This window comes from Chiroxiphia lanceolata, chromosome Z (genome assembly GCF_009829145.1).
Source record: "Chiroxiphia lanceolata isolate bChiLan1 chromosome Z, bChiLan1.pri, whole genome shotgun sequence".
NCBI lineage: Eukaryota > Metazoa > Chordata > Aves > Passeriformes > Pipridae > Chiroxiphia > Chiroxiphia lanceolata.
The window spans coordinates 74,861,395-74,879,225 of record NC_045671.1 but is presented as its reverse complement, the minus strand read 5'-3'; the positions used below and the strand labels follow the sequence as shown (position 1 = coordinate 74,879,225).

At 60.8% G+C, this 17,831-nt stretch overlaps 3 protein-coding genes across 3 annotated transcripts; 1 reads left to right on the top strand and 2 right to left on the bottom strand.

Annotated features, from left to right (window-relative positions):
- The first annotated feature begins 6,257 nt into the window (after positions 1-6,257).
- TOMM5 (translocase of outer mitochondrial membrane 5) lies at positions 6,258-7,000 on the top strand. Its single transcript, XM_032676478.1, has 2 exons — positions 6,258-6,462; positions 6,577-7,000. The coding sequence occupies exons 1-2, from the start codon at positions 6,342-6,344 to the stop codon at positions 6,609-6,611; spliced, it is 156 nt and encodes a 51-aa protein (XP_032532369.1). The 5' UTR covers positions 6,258-6,341; the 3' UTR covers positions 6,612-7,000.
- Positions 7,001-9,648: 2,648 nt separating this feature from the next.
- Positions 9,649-11,435, bottom strand: EMC4 (ER membrane protein complex subunit 4). Its single transcript, XM_032676477.1, has 5 exons — positions 11,317-11,435; positions 11,136-11,235; positions 10,570-10,723; positions 9,876-10,036; positions 9,649-9,724 (listed from the first exon to the last, which is right to left on the bottom strand). Exons 1-5 carry the CDS (start codon positions 11,418-11,420, stop codon positions 9,689-9,691), a joined length of 555 nt encoding a protein of 184 aa, XP_032532368.1. The 5' UTR covers positions 11,421-11,435; the 3' UTR covers positions 9,649-9,688.
- An 846-nt stretch (positions 11,436-12,281) lies between these two features.
- On the bottom strand, positions 12,282-14,275 carry EXOSC5 (exosome component 5). Its single transcript, XM_032676475.1, has 6 exons — positions 14,149-14,275; positions 13,741-13,854; positions 12,920-13,041; positions 12,681-12,821; positions 12,520-12,609; positions 12,282-12,439 (listed from the first exon to the last, which is right to left on the bottom strand). The coding sequence occupies exons 1-6, from the start codon at positions 14,252-14,254 to the stop codon at positions 12,347-12,349; spliced, it is 666 nt and encodes a 221-aa protein (XP_032532366.1). The 5' UTR covers positions 14,255-14,275; the 3' UTR covers positions 12,282-12,346.
- Between the last annotated feature and the right edge of the window lie 3,556 nt (positions 14,276-17,831).

Genomic DNA, 17,831 nt, shown 5'->3' with positions numbered 1-17,831 from the left:
CCGCCCCCGGGACCCTGCACCCTGGGTGGTCCCGCCCCTGGAGACCCGCACCCGCACCTTCCTGGATCGTCTGGATCGTCCGGATGGTCCGGCTGGACCAGCACCGGGGGTCGGTCCGGGTGCTGCCCCACAGACCTCGCTGGACAGACAGACTCCCCCTCGAGACAGCGCTGGAAGTGGGGCTGGAGGAGGGGCAGGACAGACGGCCCTGACTCAGCGCCGGGCACCGCCGGACGAGCATCCCAACAGGAATGCTGCCCCTGTGCCCCGGCCCTTCCAGTGCCTCCCCCCTCGCTCTCCCCACGTTTGCTCTCCCTCAACCCCATCGATGCCCACATTTCCCCGCATTCAGATCTTCCCCCAGGCGTCCTGCAACAACCCGTGTGCAATCCCGAAATGCTCTTTCCCTGCGCCCCGCAGTGTGTCCCGCGTTGATGGTCCCAAGGGTGAGCAAGTGTTGACCCCTTTTCACACCTGGATTGCTGGGCTGAGTCTCTCCTGGGACAGCCCTGGAAGGGATATAACTCCCTCTGAGTCCCTGGTTTGTGCTCCCAATCGACTCTGTTCCCCTGGGCTCCCCCGGGGCCGGGGCAGTGCGCCTGGGACAGGATGGTGGGAGCGGGCAGGGCAGGTGTTATTTGAGTTTCCCATTCTGTATCTCCCCGGGGGTGCAGAACCGTGTCCACCACGAAAGACAGCACAGGGGGCTCGGTGGTGCCAAGGACACCGACGGCGGGATCCTGCCCAGCACTGCGTGACCGGCACGGTGGACACGGGAACCCACATCCTCCGCGTCAGCTCCCCCTCCTCCCCCGGCCCCTGCCCTTGCTGTGAAGGTGCCCTGCCCGGTATCTGACCTGCTCCTCGGCCGCCGCAGCGCTGCTTTTAGCACAGGGCTGGGCAGGACACGCGGACTCGCCCACGGAAAGGCATCGATCCGCTCTGGTTTGTGCCTCCCCAGCTTCGCCCCTCCAGTCCCTCGCAGCATTTCTGCACTGCAGGTTCTCCACTGCCTGGGCTGCTCTCTGTGACCCTTTTCCAGGACTATTCCTCTCCCCAGAACAGCTCACCCATAGAAAATAGGGTTATTTTTCTTCCCTTCTGATCTAGGAGCCACGCTTGTCTGGCACTGTTCAGCACTACCCTGTGGTCACTGACACTGACAAAAGAATGAGGTTGGGGCCTGACGTCTAAAATTAATATAACATTAAACAGTGCCCAGAAAAAGAGTTTGCATCAGTTGCTGACTCATGCGTCTTCCCTGGGCAACTTGTGTCGCATCTCCCTTCCCCCGTTGCCCCTGGGTGACGTTTTCAAAGCAATCCACACAGGAAGCAGAAGCTTAATTAAAAAAGAAATAAAGTTCTAGTTCTCCTTCCTGAGGATGAAGAGTGGTAGCCAGTAACAAGACACATCAGAGCTCCATGCTGACCTACCAAACATGTGAGATTTGGACCCATGTGAGGGGGAACCAAGCAAGTAGTTTTCTTATCTTTGATTATTCGCAGTTCCAGAAGCCTGGGAAACAATTCTCCAGGAAGCTACGGGACATTTTGTCTCTGAATAGCATTTGTCATTGCTCACGTTTGGATCATGTCACAGATGATTTGTGAAAGCCTCCTGTCCTGGGAAACATTTCGGAGCTACTTGGAAGCTCGCAGCTTGTGACTGTTTGCATGCCAAGCTGTGATTGTGGAGAATGAAACCTCTGGGAGCTTGTCCCAGTTGTGAGCTGACCCTGTGAACCCACCTACCTCCATGTCCTGTGATCCAGATAACGGCTCTGGGATGGCTGGGATTAAGGACCCAGAAAATCTTTGAAGAGATATGGTTAAGATCTCATGCAGGATGAAACCCCTTCATGTTTCACAGCAGAAAAACTAAACTTAGAGGATCAGTCAGCCCCTCTCTGCTCTGCACCACACAAGGCTTTGGGGAAGCTGAGCCTACAGCTGCCAGGGCTGGGCAGCCACAGCCCCGGGCACCAGAGCCTAGCACAGAGTGACTCAGGGCCTGTGCTGTGCCTGGGAGCGACAGCACTGCCCAGGCACTGCTGGGGAGCCAGGAGGCACCAGCCAGCCAGGAACCCCCTCCTGGTGCCGTGTGAGGGGCCCCGACCTCAACACAGCCCATCTGGCTCCGTGGGGACTGCAGGAGGACAGGCTGAAGCTCCTCGGGCAGGTTCTGAGACAGCCTCTGTGCACAGCGTCCAGTGCTGCCATCAGTGGGGGATCAGTACTGACCCCTGGGGGGGGGGTGAGAAGGCCAGTGTGGCATGTGCCACCAAGGCTCCAGCAATACCTACCTGGCCTCTCCCCAGCATTTCTGCAAGGCTTTCCCAGGGCCTCCAGAATGCCTTGGCTGTGCATCCGCGAGAAACATCCTGATCCACTTCCAGGAGTGGACGTTCCTGGCCCTCCTCCAGACCTCACCGGTGGATGCAGAGGGGGCCAGGCCAGGCTGATGCTGCTTTTCCCAGGGGGAGGCATTCTGTCTGCCCAGCTGGTGGATGAGCCATCTCCACAATGCGGGAGCAGCCCTGGAGAAACGCCACAGGGCAGTGTATGAAGGGCCACTCCACAGAACGTTTTTGTTGAGGAGGATCAATCCACTGTGGTGAGTTTCTTTCCCTTAGAAACATGCCTGAGGTCTCAGAAAGGGTGATTAGGGCAGTTGTAATTTCTGAGTGCTACTTCCTGCCTGCCCTCTGCACCAGCTGTGTCTTACCCTGGTGCCAGACCTTCATAGAGCAGGAGAACCTGTGGGGACAGAATCTGAGTTTCCACCAGCATGTCCCGGCTCAGGTGCCAGGGCAGCCCTGCCCACCAGCCCCTGCTCTGCACTCCCACCCCGCACACAGCCCTGCCTCTGGCACCTGCAGGCTCCGTCCCGGCGTCGGTGGAGCTCGTTTGCACCCAAATCCTGCAGTTTTCCAGAAAGATTCCACCCACCCATAGCAATGGCAAGAAGCAGACAGAACCAAAGTTTCATGGTGGTTTTGCCCTTGGGGTGAGGAGGCAGCCAGGCCATGCCTGCCCTTGGTCCCTGAAATGCACCTTGGACTTGAACTGGCCAGTATGTGGAGCAAACTTGGAGGTTGGTATGGACACCAAAGCAAGTCCTTATTCTCTGTCACCTTGCCAATCTTTTCTCAGGCAGAAAAAGCTGAAACTGCTTTTGAACAATGACAGGTGACAGAGAGCTGCCAAAGGCATCACACCCAGAAGATACACACCCACCCACACACACACACACACACCCACACCCACCCACCCACACACACACACACCCCGCCCCCCCACTCCCCCACCCCCCCACCCCCCGTACTGGAGAATTCAGCCCATTCACCTGAGTGACCTGAGGCCTGTCGGGGTGATATGACCCCATGGCCAAAACAGCTGTGGGTTAATATTCCAGCAGTGATCTCACACAGGGCTGTTTGGCTGCTTCCTCCCCCAGCACTGGCCACAGCATTCATGTACTGTGGCAATCCCTTCTCCCATCCCTAGACCCTTCCCCCAGTCTTTGTACTTCCTTTGTCCATCCCTCCCACAGGAACAACAGACTTAGAACTACTTTTTTCCTATTGCTTTGTGCTTGGCGTTTTTCTCAGTCTGTGTCCAGTTCGGTGTTTCTGACATTTTTACATTGGTTATATCTGGGCATTATATGCTACAGCTGAGAAAGAGGAACTCCTGGCCTTGCCCCAGGAGGTCCCACTGCTTCTCTCCAGCTACCCATGGAGTTTGGCCTCTCCTCACACCACTGTTCCATAACCACTTGGCAGACCCAGGTGTCCCTTTAGACAACCTCTGCACTTTTTGTCAGCTTTTCATGCTGTTACCTGCCACACACAGGTGTTTCCCACACAGTGTTGTGCCAAGTTCTGCTGAGACACCTCGAGGAAGTGCCTGGCCAGTGGTTCGTGATCTGCCTGTAGCTCCAAGGAATGGAAAGTAAAATGCTCCTGTAATTATGGCACTGAATGGACCTAAAGACCTGCTATGAACTGTCCAAGCTTTGCACTTTGGAGCTTTGAGGGAATTCTGGTAAACTGACACAAACATTCCAAGGACAGCTCAGGACATTGTGAAAACCCCAAGTCAAAGCCTTCTGTCCGTCAACAATCACTCCACACCTGAAGTCCCCACCTCTCCAATAGTAATATCTCCCACGGGAAATGTTTCTCATCCCCTCATCTCAAACAGGGACAAGGACAACGGGCTGGCTCCAATTGTTGTGGCAACAACTTCCCAGTCTGTGTCCCGGCAGAGCCCTCACCTGTGCTGCTCCCTGACCTGTTGTCTCCCCCCTGCTCCAGTGTCTTCTCAACATTTAGTCGTGTTTGACTCGGCTTTGCTGAAGATGCCCATGTTCCTTCATCTCTCCCCGAGCAGTGCCTGGGGAAACAGCCTTGCTGCTGCTTCTGCAGGACCGGGAGGACCAGCAGTCACAGGATGTAGGAAGGAACTCCTTGTTTCTCTGCCAAGATGGAATCAGGACCTGCCAATCTGTTCCTGCCAGCCAAGGCCGGAGAGAGCCGCTCTGCAGAATGAAACATCAAGTGACTAATGAGGTTTCCTGGACCTGGCAGAGGCAGGAGTTTATGTCAGCAGGGGATTCGGGCAGCTGTGCTTGTTTTCCCCCAAGACTCACTAGAAAGCTCTCAGGAGGGCAGCCCCATACCTTCTGAGAGCAGGACAGGCTCCCTTTGTTTGCAGCAGGGATGGGGATTGAACGTCCTGTGACTGTGCTGGGTGTGGGAGGTTTGGGAACCCTTCTCCTTGGCCACCTGGCTCCAAGTCAGGGAGGGCCCCGAGCCAGGAGCGCTCAATTAGCCCTGTAATCACGAGCACAATGAGAGCAGCTGCTCTGTAATTGCCTCTGCCTCAGGCCATGGGCAGCTTAGCTGGGAGAAATTCCTTTTTTTTTATTATCTGGGAGGGCTCTGAAGCTCAGGCATGTTGTGGGGTGGTGGTGGGAGTTACAAGGCTCTGCCTGCTCCCCTGCCCCTCTCCAGGCACCTCGGGCAGCATTCCTGGTGCTCTGAGCTCTGCAAGATGTGGAGTGTGTAAAAATTCGCTTAAGAAAGGATGGGTTTTAACGTTTGATCTTTGTAAATTTCATGCCTCCAGAAAGGACATTTAATCTATGGATCAGAGAGCAGCCCATGAGCTCTGAGTGATGTCCAGGTCTAGGAAACACAGATTCCTGGTCGGTGGAATTGCCTTGTTAAGGGTTCAGGGCTGGACACATCTCAATGATCTCAGCCCTGGGGGAGGGTATCACAGCCTGGGAGGAAGGATTTCCACTGGCAGTGGGCACAGGGAACACAGAGTTTATGGGTCACACGGACATCTGGCAGAACCCCAAAGATGAGGAGGAAACTAATAATGACAACTCAGCACCTGGGCTGAATCAGCTCCCACTGGGTACAAGGTGACTCCAGCAGGGGCAGATCGTGACCCACAACATCAAACACCCTCCCCCGACCCAAAAAGAGAAGGACTGAGCACAGAACACATCGAGTACCCAGGGCTTGCTCAGTGCTGAAATAAACACCCAGTGTCTCTCAAATGTGTAATTGTTGGCTTGTTGCACAGCAGGTTATGAATCCCATTTTTGTGGACAGCGGGGGGCTGGTATGTGCAGTTCCCTGGGGAGCTGCTGGCCTGGACCAGCTCCAACTCCCAAAAAAGGGCACAATTAACGTCAGCATTTGCCCATCTGATGATGAGGGGTCTGGAGCATCTCCCCGGTGAGCACAGACGGTGGGAGCTGGGCCTGGTTAGTCTGGAGAGGAGAAGGCTGAGAGGGGATCCCCCCAGTCCACACCAATACCTCCAGGGGCTGTCAGAGGATGGTCCCACACTCTTTTTGGTGGTGCCCACTGACAGGATGAGAAGGTGGCCATAAACTCAAACACAACAAGTCCCCTCACCACGAGGCAGGACTTCTTTCCATGGAGGTGGCAGAGCCCGGAACAGCTGCTCAGGGAGGGTGTGGAGTCTCCCTGTTTGGAGACACTCCAGACCCACCTGGACACGTTCCTATGTCACCTGCTCCAGCCTTTCCCCAGGCTCGAAGGTTACAAAGATCAACCATCGAAGCAGCTCCTTTCCTAAGGAGACGTTTCTGTAGTCCAGGTTTCCCAGCCCCGGGCGCTCCGGGAACCCCGGGATCGGGATCCCCCCGTGCCCGGCTTCATGTGGTGCGGGCCGGGCGGAAGCGGCGTCACCGCTCTCCGTGCGCACGCGCGGCTGCCCCGGTCACGTGTTGCCGCGGCGCGTGGCCGTGCCGGCATTGGGGTTTGGGATTTGAGATTTGGGATCGGGGTTGGGATGTTCCGCATCGAGGGGCTCGGGCCCAAGATGGACCCGGAGGAGCTGCGCCGGAAGATGCGCCGGGACGTGCTCTCCTCCGTCCGCAACTTTCTCATCTACGTCGCGCTGCTGCGGATCAGTGAGTGACCGGGATGGGACCGGGATGTCCCCGCGCCCCCGGGGTGTCCCGGCTCCGGGATGTCCGCGCGCCCCCTCCTGATCCGGGCTGTGTTCCGTCTGTTTCCCTCCCCAGCGCCGTTCATCCTGAAGAAGCTGGACAGTATCTGATCCCGCGGACCCAGCCCCGCAGGTGCTCCCCCCGGGCCAGAGGCGGTGCCGGAGGGACACGGACAGCCCGGAATTCCCAGGATGTCCCGTCCAGCACGCGTGGCCGCGCAGTCCGAGGAGGGGAAGGTGCCTGTTGTCCCTGCGGGTGAATCCTGGGCGCAGAGGGGGCCCTGCTGTGATCCAGCAGCGCTTCGTGCCGAATGTTCCTCGTGCAGTGCGAGCAAAGCCCGTCCCTATCCCGCGGGACGTGTCCCGTGCTGGCAGGGACACAGCTCCGGGACCGGCTGTGCTGTGCCTGCCCCCCGCACCCCGTCCTGTATCACACCCAGTCCCCGCCGAGTCCAGCCCAGAGCACTTTGTTTCAAATAAACGGGAGAGCAGTTGTGTCACGGGCCCTGGTCATGCTGGGTGTGGGGTTATATCCCTGGCTGTGCCTGGAGTTCACCCACTCCTCCTTTGATCCACTCTGTGCGGAGGGACGGCAGAGGAGGAGCAAGGGTGTCCAGGTGGGTCTAGGTGGGGCAGAGCAATCCAAGGGGGAAGGGCAGCCTGGCCTGTGACAGCTCCCCCTGGCACCAGAACCTTGGGGGTCTGTCCCTCGGGTCACAGTCCTGAGTGCCTGTCCCCAGTGGGTGTTGGAAGGGCAGTTCAGGCTTGGAAACAGGGTGTCCATTTGGGAGTGTAACTAAGTCACTTGGTCACTTCCTACCTGGAGCCTTGAGTGCCCACTGCACCCAGGGGAGTAGCCACCTGTGAGTGGCTCTGGATTCCAGTGGGAATGAAATCAGGGGTGTTCTTGAGCTCAGGTTCTGCTGTAGGTGCCTATTCTGGCGTGACCTGATGGCTGCTGAACCCAGGAGGAAGAGGCTTTTCCCTCTCTTGGCTCTTAGTAGTGGAATTTTCTGTCTGCTCTGGCCCAGGGACCTCTATCCCATGGTCCAGGTCCTGGTGCTGGGGACAGTCCTGACTCTATCAGACTCTGCTGGACTTGGTGTGAGCCTATTCCAGGCTGGCTCCAGGGAGAAGATGGAAAACAAAGGTGTTCCCACATCCAGCATGTGACCCTGTCCACATGGGATCTCCAGGCACTCTCAGAGCAGCTGCTGCTGTGCCTTGGCATTTTCTGAAATTATGTTGCCATCACAATTCCTGTGCTCCCAGCACTAGCCAGGCTTCTCTTCACTAATTCTTCCCACTTTCACCTCAAGTTTGGGTGTCCTGCTCTTACAGGGCATTGGGTTTGCTCATGGGGGGCTCTTTCCATGGTGGGCTCTGTCATTCCCAGGGGCTGTCACACTGTCCCCCCCAGCAGCTCTGTGATTCCTCCACTCCTGTGCTCAACACATGGAGCTCCAAGGGGAGGGGTGTGGACCTTCCCAAAACTTTAGGGAACAGGGAATGTACAGGGGGAAGAAGCCCCTTGTCCTGCCATTACTGTGTGGTGTCCTGAGTGAGATGTGGCTGGGCTGGGCAGCTTCTGCACCTGGGAAGACACAGAAAGCTCCAAGAGAGACCGGAGCACTGGCTGGACATGAGTCCAGGTGTGCAAGAGGCCAGTGGCACCTGGACTGTCCCAGCCATGGGGTATCACAGCCCCAGGATAGTGCCCGTCCCTGTGCTGGCACTGCTGAGGCCCCTCGTGTCCTGTGGCCAGGTCTGGACTCCTCAGACAGGAAGGACATTGAGGGGCTGGAGCGTGTCCAGGGAAGGGAACGGAGCTGGGGAAGGGGCTGGAGCAGCAGGAGCAGCTGAGGGAGCTGGGGGGGCTCAGCCTGGAGAAAAGGAGGCTCAGGGGGGACCTTCTCACTCTCTGCAACCCCCTGACAGGAGGGGGGAGCCGAGGGGGGGGGGGTGTCGGGCTCTGCTCCCAGGGAACAAGGGACAGGAGGAGAGAGAACGGCCTCCAGCTGTGCCAAGGGAGGCTCAGGTTGGACAATCAGGAGGAATTTCTCACTGGAAAGGGTGGTCAGGCCTCGGCAGGGGCTGCCCAGGGAGGTTTGGAGTGCCCAGCCCTGGAGGTGTCCCAGGAAGGCCTGGCCATGGCACTCAGTGCTCTGGGCTGGGGGACAAGGTGGGCATCGGGCACAGGGGGGACTCAGTCTTGAGGGTCTTTTCCAACCCAAATGACTCTGTGGGGAGGTGAGGCCATAGGGGAAGGATCCCCCACCCCACCTCAGGCCCACCAGCACGGCTGTGGTGTCACTGGGGAGACTGGGATTTACTAGGATTGGACTCTGGGCCCTATAGAATTACCATGGAGTCCTGGATCGTAGTTGCAGCCCAGGAGAGGGCACTGGGCCATAATGGAAGGTCTGGGCTCTACTGGGAGCAATAGTGGAAGAAATTATTGCAAAAATGGGGAAAAATGCATGAATAAACAAGGGAAGGGGGGGAAAATGGGGCACAAAGGGGTAAGAAGAAAAGCTGGAAGAAAACCAGGGAAATTGGGGAAATGGCAGAGTAATGTGGTGAAATGGGGTAGAAAGCAGCAGAGTGCTGCCCTGGCTCACCCACCACCATTGCTGTATGGGTCCAGTGCTTCCAGTATAGCACCAGAGCTGCCAGTAAAATGCCAGTCTGAGCCACAGCTTTTCCGGTAGGATCCCAGCATGGCCTCTACACTCCCAGTGTGGACCCAGCACTCCCAGTACAACACCAGCACAACCTACACTTAAACCAAGATCCTGATATGATCCCCAGTGTTCCCAGTACAGAGCCACCCTTGGACTGCCGTTCTCCCAGTATAATCCCAGTATGGGCTACAAGGCCTCAAGTACACTTCCAAGGTTCCCAGTATGTCCCCAGACATGGGGACATGGGGCTCAAAGTACAGTTCCAGTGCACTCCCAGTACAGTCCCAAGGTTCCCAGGGCACTCCCAGCACAGACTCCAGAGCTCCCCCAATGCACTCATGGTGCTCCCAGTGTGGTCCCCAGCACTGCCAGTACAGCCCCACAAACACTTTTTGCTTTGCCCCATCCCAGCGCCTCCTTGGGCACCTCAAACCCTCTGAATTCCCCCCAAAAACAACGTCACATCCTGCCATCGCCTTTATTGGTGAGTGGGCGTGGGGGGGGTCACAGGATCAGGCCCCCACCAGTGAACTCCATTCGCTGCCGAGAGAAGGGAGAGAGGAAGGAGGTGAGTGGGGGGACCCCAGAATCCCTGGGGGGCCTAGGACCCCTTTCCCTGGGGGATCCCCAGGACCCCTGCTCTCCCATGGGGACCCCCAGGCACCCCACCCCCGGAGGACGCCGTGCTCACCTGCGGGGGGGTGACGAAGGCCAGCCAGTCAGAGGGGCGGGTAGGCAGCAGCCCCATGGCCTGGCACTTGTAGAGGGCCAGTGCCAGCCCCAGCCCGTTGCCCACCAGGAACACAAGCCCCTGCAGTGCCCGCCGGCTTGAGCTCTCCAGGGCCTTCAGGGCTGGGGGAACAGAGGGGGTCGGGGGGGTTTGTAAGGGACCCCCAGGCTGCTGAACTGGCATGGGGGGTTACTGGGGGCTATGAGGGGTGGGCAGCTGCTGGGGGAGTGCTGGGGGGGTGGGTGGGACTGATATGGGGGTGACTGTGAGGGGGCTGTGGAGGACACTCAGGGGACCATGGGGACACCCAGGGGTCAGGGGGGCTGTGGGAGACACCTGGGGGGCTGGGGAGGACATCCAAGAGACTGTGAGTGTCTGTGTGGACACCCAGGGGCACACAGACCTATGGGGGACACCTGGAGGGCTCTGGGGACACCTGTAGGTGTCAGTGTGAAGCCCCAGGGATCCATGGTGTCTGTGTGGATCCCCAGGGATGTCTGTGTGGTGGCTTTGGAGACTCCCAGGGGCCAGGGGTGTCTGTGTGCCCCCAATGGCCCCATGGTGTCCGTGGGTGTCTGTGTGGCCATCTGTGTGTCTGTGGATGTCCGTGTGTCCTCCCAGGGCCCGTCACCCCCACCATGGGGGCTGTACTCACTGGCAGACAGGGACATGAGGGCCTGGAGCGGGCGCCAGCCCATCATGCAGACCATCATGGCCGGGAAGATGGAGATGGTGTTCCCAGCCATGTACATGATGAACAGGTTCATGGGGATCTGCTTCAGCGGTGCCAGCGCCACATCCCAGCAGCGCTGCAACAACAGGGGGGAGGGGGAGCTGGGGCACCCACGGTGACACTACCTCGGGGAGCGGGGGGACACCAGGGACCAACCCCCTTGGGTGTGGGGAGACCCAGGGCAGGGACCATCCCCCACGGGGACGAGGGATCTGGGGCACCGAGGGAACCAAGCCCATGGAGGGCCGGAGTGTGGAGGGACACAGAGACACCCCCTCCCACGGGGGAGCCGGAATATTGGGGGAGCTGGGAAATCTGGAGGGGACCCGGGCAGAGCCCACTCCCATGGGACAGGGAGTACCCCCCGTGAGGGCCCCGGGGAGTGGGGACACAGAGGGGCCACTCCCCGGGAAGGGCGGGATTGGGGGGGGGGGGGCCCCGGAGCCGGGACGCCCCGCAGGAGGTCCCAAGGGCTCCCCCCGTCCCACCTTCTCCATGAGGATCTTGTCGCTCTCGTGGACGCCGCCCTCCCCCAGCTGCCGGTCGGCGAACCCGAGCGGGCCGCGGCCCTCGGCGGCGCCGCGGGGCCTGCGGGCAGAAGGCGGGGCTGAGTGGGGGTGCCAGCACCCAGACCCCCCCGCGTCCCCCCCGCGTCCCCTCGTCCCTCACCGGCCCCCCGGGGCCGCCCCCAGGTCCAGCGACCACTTGAAGCGGCGCCCCCGCACCGCCGCCGCCGCCATGGCCGCAGTCACGTGTGCGTCCACGTGCGGCATCACGTGTGCGGCCACCTGGGGCACCCCCAGGGGTTCACCCCTCTTTCGTGTTTTTCATCCCAAAGTTCCACCGCAGCTTCTTTGGATCTGCTGGGTTTTGATTTTGGTTTCTTTGTTTTTTTTTTTTTTTTTTTTAGTGGGCTTTTCTCATGGGTTTATTTTTTATTATTTTTTTTCTAAGCGGAGCGTTGGCACGCCCTCATTGCAACGCCATTTGACATCATTTCCCACCCCGCGTTACACCCCATTATGGGCCCCATCGGTAACACTTATTGCATCCCACATCCCTCACTGTCTCTTCTTACTACCGCCATATCCCCCCACTGATCCTCCACCGTCATGCTTATTAGGCCCAAAACTCCCCGTTATTGCACCCCCAATCCCCCTACTCCACCCCGTTATCTTCTTCACCCCAAAATTCCACATTTCGCCCCCACCCCCCGCGCAGTGAGACGCTCCAGCCCCCCCGCCCCGCGGTGTTTCCCAAGCACGTGATTCCTCCCGACCGCTCTATTGGCCGAGGCTGCACAAGCCCCGCCCAGGAAGGATCGACCCGGCCCTCCGCGGCGCCGCCATTATGAGAAGGTCACGGCCTGGCAACGGGCACAACGCACGCAGCGGCGCCCCTATGTTGGGTGTCCCGGCTCTGAGCGGTACCGGCGCCGCCTGTTCCTGTCCCAGCACAACACGTGTCCCAGCCATGTCCCCGTGTGGGCCCCGCTTTGGGGGCTACGTCAGGACAGGTGTTCCCAGGCATGTCCCCCACTCTCGGGGGCTCAGGACACGTGTCCTGGGCACGTCCCTGTGTGCCCCCCACTCTGGGGGGCCTCTGTGGCACGGGATGGAGTCGAGAGGCACAGCAGATACAGAAAGGTCCTTTACTGAGCGTGGGGTCCGGGTCGGCCCGGCCACCCACAGGGTCCCAGTCAGGACTTGGAGTACCTGCGGCGCAGGGAGTCGCGGTAGAACTGGAAGATGGTGTCTGCGGCGCGCTGGGCCGTGACCAGGCACTGCTGCATCTGAGGGGGAAGAGGGGTGGGATGGGGGCCAGGCTCCCCCTGAGGGGCTCCCACACCCCCAAACCCCCGAGGTCCCTCACCTCCTCCATGGAGCAGCTGCCCTTGGTGGTGGCCATCAGCACCTTCCTCTCCCTGCTGTCAATGGCGAAAGTGAGCACAGCACGGGCCTCCTGTGGGACAAGGGGGTCAGGGGAGCTCGGGGGGCACACGCAGGGCCGGGCACCCCCCTCCCGGGGCTCACCTGCTCCTGCCGCGCCGTGGGGTCGAGGGCGATGGTGCCGTCAGGGCCAAGGGCGCAGGTGATGCCGCAGAAGAGGGACGAGAGGGGCAGCCCTGCGTCCAGCAGCCCCATGCAGGCGGCGTTCAGGCAGCACGACAGCAGCTGGGGGTCACAGTCAAGGGACACAGCGCAGCTCCAGCCCCCGACCCCAAACCCACCGCTCTGAGCTGTTCCCCCAAACCCTCCCCGCCGAAGGATACCGATCCAGCGTCGCTGAGCACCTGCAGCACCAGGGTGATGGCCGTGCGTGGGTGCAGCACCCCCAGCACCACGGCCTCGCACGTCTGGCGCAGCTGCTGCTCCCGGCTCCGCTCCAGCACCCCTGCAAACCACAGCATGCACGTGCCCCTGAGAAAGGCTGCTGTCTGATGATCAGTCTGTGCTTTCTAGCCTCCAGAACAGAGATTAAACCCACGGATCAGAGAGCAGCCAACGAGCTCTGAGTGATGTCGAGGTGATGGAAACACAAATTCCTGGTTGGTGGAATTGCCTTGTTAAGGTTTAGAGCTGGACACGTCTCAGTGATCTCAGCCCTGGGGGAGGGTATCACAGCTTGGGAGGAAGGATTTCCACTGGCAGTGAGCACAGGGAACGCAGAATTTATGGCCTGGCATCTGGCAGAACCCCCAAGATAAGAAAGGAACTAATAAAGTCAATTCAGCACCTGGGCTGAAGCAGCTCCTACTGGATTCAGGGTGATTCCAGTAGGGGCAGGCTGTGACCACCAACCCAAGAAACACCCCGACCCAAAGGAAGAGAAACACTGAGCATGGGACCAACTAACACGAGAAGCAAGAGAGTCATTAACCAACAGAATAGTAATTAACAGGAGAACTGTGTAACCTATAGCCGATGAACATTAATGCCTTTGTTTGCTAAAATGTATAACTGTATAAACAGTAACAAGTTCCAGAGTTCGTAGTGCTATATTTGCGGATAAGCTGCCCAGTAAACTGTAAATAAAGAGCTGTAAATAACTCCAACACCTCGGCTCCCTGTTTTGGAGGGCCGGGGGTCCCACCTGGCAGCCCCACCTTGGGGCGCAGCAGCACCTCCAGCGCCGCCCGGTCCGGCAGCTCCTTGCTGAGCTTCGCCTCAGCGGGACCGTAGAGCCCGGCCAGGACTGAGGTGTCACCTGCGGACAGGGAGGGTGGGATGGAAGGGAAGGGATGGGGAGAGATGGGATGGGGAGGGGAGCCCCCAAGGAGAGCCGCGGAGGGCTAGGAAGGGCACGTGGGGAAATCCAGGAAGGGGAGCCCTGGGGAGCGGAGTCTCCAGAGCCTGCAGGACGGGCAGCCCCGGGAAAGGGGGGAAGACCCTGCGGGAAGAGCTGGGAAGGGGAAAAGGGGACCCCGGGAATGTGGCCCCACAGACCACCCATGAAGGAGAGCCCCGGGAGGGGCAGCCCCGGGGGTTCGGCCCCACAGACCCTGCAGGAAGGCGGCCGAGCCGTCGGGCCGCGAGAGCAGCCCCTGCTCGCAGGAGAAGGGCCGCAGACGGCACTGCCCGCCCGGCTCCACCACCGTCTTCATCATCTCCTCTTCCTCCTCCTCTTCCTCCGCCACTTCCGCTTCCGGGCCGCGGGCCAGCAGCCAATCAGCGCCTGCTGTCGCGACTGGGCCCCGCCCCCGCGGCATCGCGAGGCATCGCGATGGCGTTCGGGTCGCGCCTGGAGCCGGGCGGGAAGGGCGGGACCGAACTCCCGTCCCCCTCATACCGGAGCCAGCCCGGACCCGCGGGACTCGGGGGGAGGAACACCCAGCCTGGCCAGAGAGAGCCGCGAGCAGCACCCGAAGCGCGCCCTGGCGGGGCAAACCACGGCGGCGGCGGGTGCTGCTCTGCTGCTCTCCGTCATCTGCCGAAAATCCTCCTGGGAGCCTCGGCCGTGGTCCCACAGACAAGCCGAGGGTCCTGCCGGCTGTCCCGGCCGCGCTGGGACCCTAGGTTGGGGGCTGGGCAGGGACACTGGGCAGGGGGAGGGGGACTGGGGAGATCCCCCGAGGGCTGCGGGGCAGGAAGGGGCTGGACACGGGGACATCGCTGAGCCCACAGAACGCAGGAATCTGCCAGTGGCATCACCTGTTACCCTCCGCTTTTATGTGAACATGTGGCACCCCCCGGGCAATAACAAGGTGATTCCTGGGGATATGGAGCCCACTGGCAGCAGCAGGATCTACCCCCCCAATCCCCGGTGGCCTGGATGGGCTGAAGGACAGTGCCAAACCTCCCTCTCCCTCCTGCAGCTGCTCCTCTTCAACCCCATTATCCATCTGGGGATCCAGCCCCCAAGCCCTTCCCAACCCAAACTTTCTCCCACTGTCAGCCTGTGCCTGCCTTTTCCCCTGTCCCAATCCACATCCCACATGTGGGCAGCTGCCCAGGCCATTCTTAAACTCCACACCCAGGCAGAGGCCGCTTCATCCTGAGGGGGAGCTGAGGACATCAGCCTTGGGCCTTTGGGTTTCTCTGCCCTCCTGGGGGTCCTGCACCATTCCCAGGTCTCTGCTTGAAAAGAACCGATGACTTCCCATAATGGAAATGAAGATATGTCAGCAATGGATTGACTGAAGGGATCTGAAAGGGGATGGGAAGCTCAGCTGGCAAAATGAGACACAAGAATCTTTCTGCCCACGAGAGCTTTGGCATCACCATGACTCCACTCAGGATTTCCCTGGGAGATGGTGTCAGGGCACTGGAGGTGTGGGAGCCTCAAAAATGGGAAAAGGGCCTCAGGAGAAGGGGGAGGAAGCAGCACTCAGAGACTGTGTCAAGGAAATTTATTTCCTTCTCTTTTTCCTCCTCCTGGGCCGCAAGGAACCGTGGCGGTCACGGGCCCTCCTCTTTCGGGGGTGCCGGTGCTGCCGGCGCTCATGGCCCCTGTCCTGGTCGGGAGTGGAGGGACCTGGAGCCTCTGTGGGCTCCCGGGCCATGTCCTGGGGCAGCTCCTGCTCAGCAGGGACGGGCACACATGGGGGGTGGCTGAGACTCCCAGGGGGGGCCTCTGATGTGCTGAGCTGATCCTCTGGGCCCGACCCCACGGGGTCACAAGTGTCGGCCTGGCTGGGCCTGGGGGTACCCCCTGGGCTGTGGGTGGGGGTGCCCCCCGGGCTGGCAGTGGGGGTCCCCCCTGGCGAGGAGGAGTGGCTGGAGCTGGACACGGAGCTCCCGCCCTGGTCCCTGGCAGGTTGGGAGCGGTACAGCTGCCAGGCCTCGCCACATTGGCTCAGGGTGACATGGACCAGCCCGTGCACCAGCGGGGCTGTGTATTCCCCCAGGTAGTTCTGCAGCATCTGGGCCAGCGCGTCCCTGTCGGGGCCGTAGATGCAGAGGGCAGAGAGGGCAATGCTCTCCACCTCGCGGGCCTCCCACCAGCGCGGGCCGTGGATCGCCTCCAGGCTGTGCCGCAGCCACGGCCGCACCGGGTCCAGCAGATGCTCCTGCCCGTGCAGCAGCTCCGCCCAGAGCTCCGCCGGGAGCGCCCGCGGGGGCCCGGCCGGGGCCGGGGGGCTCCGGGGGCAGCGGGGCCGGGGGCAGGTCTCGACCAGGCGGAACTGAGCCCTCCGCGCCCCCGGCGAGCGCCCCGGCGGGCTGAGGATGCACTGCAGGAAATCGGCGTCGCCGAGCACGGAGAAGCGGGCGGCGATGACGGGGCTGCGGCAGCGGGGGCAGGCGGGGTCCGCGGCCGTGCCCCGCAGGAGGCAGCCCAGGCAGAACGCGTGTCCGCAGGGCACGGCCAGGCTGTCGCAGCTCACGCGGTGACACACCGGGCAGTCCCACTCGGTCTGCGTGGCCTGGCTCGCCCGCCGCGGCGGGTCGGGCAGCGCCCGGGACGGGGCGGGGCCCATCGCGGGCACCGGGGCCGGGCCGGGCCGGGCCGGGTGGCTGCACTTGACAGTCCTGAAGGGCTCTTCCGACCCTGGCGATTCTGTGGCGCTTCCCAAGGGTGTCGGGCACTGCACGGTGGAACGGGACCATGGTCAGAGGCTGTCCCGTGGCGGGTAGGACGCAATGTCCAGGCCCCTCCAAGACACCCTCCCCACTCCCCGAGCCCAGCGCCCACTCCATGCACAGACACCCGCGAGGAGTTTCCCCACAGCCTCACCCTCCCTGCTGCAAACAGCCGCAGTGCCCGGCTGCCCAAACCAGGCAGGGTTGAGCAAACACAGGGAATGGCCCCGGAGGGGTCACCGAGCTGCCAGGGGAGCCCCCGAGGCACCACCAGCCCCGGGAGAAGCCTCGCTCGACCCTCCAGACTTCGCAGTTTCACTCAGGAGTCCAGGCTCAAGCCACAGCGTCCCGGGCTCTGCGGGGCCCAAACACAGTCGGGGAGGGGGGTGACATCACAACACCCCCCCCGTGGGGTCACAACGGGCCGCTTGGGATGTCACCTTCTGCCAGCAGGTGATGTCACAACGCGGCATCCCCCTCCCACCCCAGGCACGTGGAATCGGGAGAAGAAAAAGGAAATACTGTTTCTTGTGTTCACCTTCTACATTTCCATGCTGCTCTCCATCACCCACATCCATGTCCGTGTTCCTGTCCCCGCTCTCCTGGGAGGCAGAGCTCGGTGGGAGCGCCAGCACCGAGGGCAGCACATCCTCTGCACCAAACCCCCCCAGCCGCACCCGGACACTGAGTGCGGGGTGGGCTCCAGTGCGAGCCGCGGGGTCTCCCCAAAGGCTGCCATGGCTGTTCAAATGCTCTGACCACACCAAAAGGGCCCATGTATCTGCCCTTTGTGGGATGCTCCTAAATCACCCCTATCCAAAGGACAGACCTTTCCCTACCACGTAATTGAGACACTGCTGAGGAGCCGAAATGGACCCTGGAGAGAGGTAAGAGGGTGGGCTGCAGCACTGACATGTTCCCAGCACTGCCCTCTGCCTCACCTGGAGCTGAGGGGATGGTAACTGGGCACTGCTTTGACGGGGCACTCACCAGCACAGCAAGAAATTGGGGCTTCAAAGAGAATAATGCTCTCTTTGTGTGCGTGGTGTTTTCATGTGAAACAGGTTTTATGTAGTTACTGCGTAGTCAGACAGCCCAGTCTCTGCCATTACAGGGTGTAATTTGCCAGGTGAGGACTGAACTTGGCCCTACCAAGGGCAAGGC

Bases quoted from the DNA above. Each gene is read 5' to 3' on its own strand.
- EXOSC5 (XM_032676475.1), bottom strand. From the start codon at position 14,254: ATGATGAAGACGGTGGTGGAGCCGGGCGGGCAGTGCCGTCTGCGGCCC. The intron at 13,042-13,740 runs GTGGGACCCCCG...TGTGGTTTGCAG, and splicing joins CCCCAAGGTGGGGCTGCCAG to GGGTGCTGGAGCGGAGCCGG. The intron at 12,822-12,919 runs GTATCCTTCGGC...TGTGACCCCCAG, and splicing joins TGCTCAGCGACGCTGGATCG to CTGCTGTCGTGCTGCCTGAA.
- TOMM5 (XM_032676478.1), top strand. From the start codon at position 6,342: ATGTTCCGCATCGAGGGGCTCGGGCCCAAGATGGACCCGGAGGAGCTG. The intron at 6,463-6,576 runs GTGAGTGACCGG...TTCCCTCCCCAG, and splicing joins CGTCGCGCTGCTGCGGATCA to CGCCGTTCATCCTGAAGAAG.
- EMC4 (XM_032676477.1), bottom strand. From the start codon at position 11,420: ATGCCGCACGTGGACGCACACGTGACTGCGGCCATGGCGGCGGCGGCG. The intron at 10,037-10,569 runs GTGAGTACAGCC...CTGTTCCCCCAG, and splicing joins CCTCATGTCCCTGTCTGCCA to CCCTGAAGGCCCTGGAGAGC. The intron at 9,725-9,875 runs GTGAGCACGGCG...TTCTCTCGGCAG, and splicing joins CCTTCGTCACCCCCCCGCAG to CGAATGGAGTTCACTGGTGG.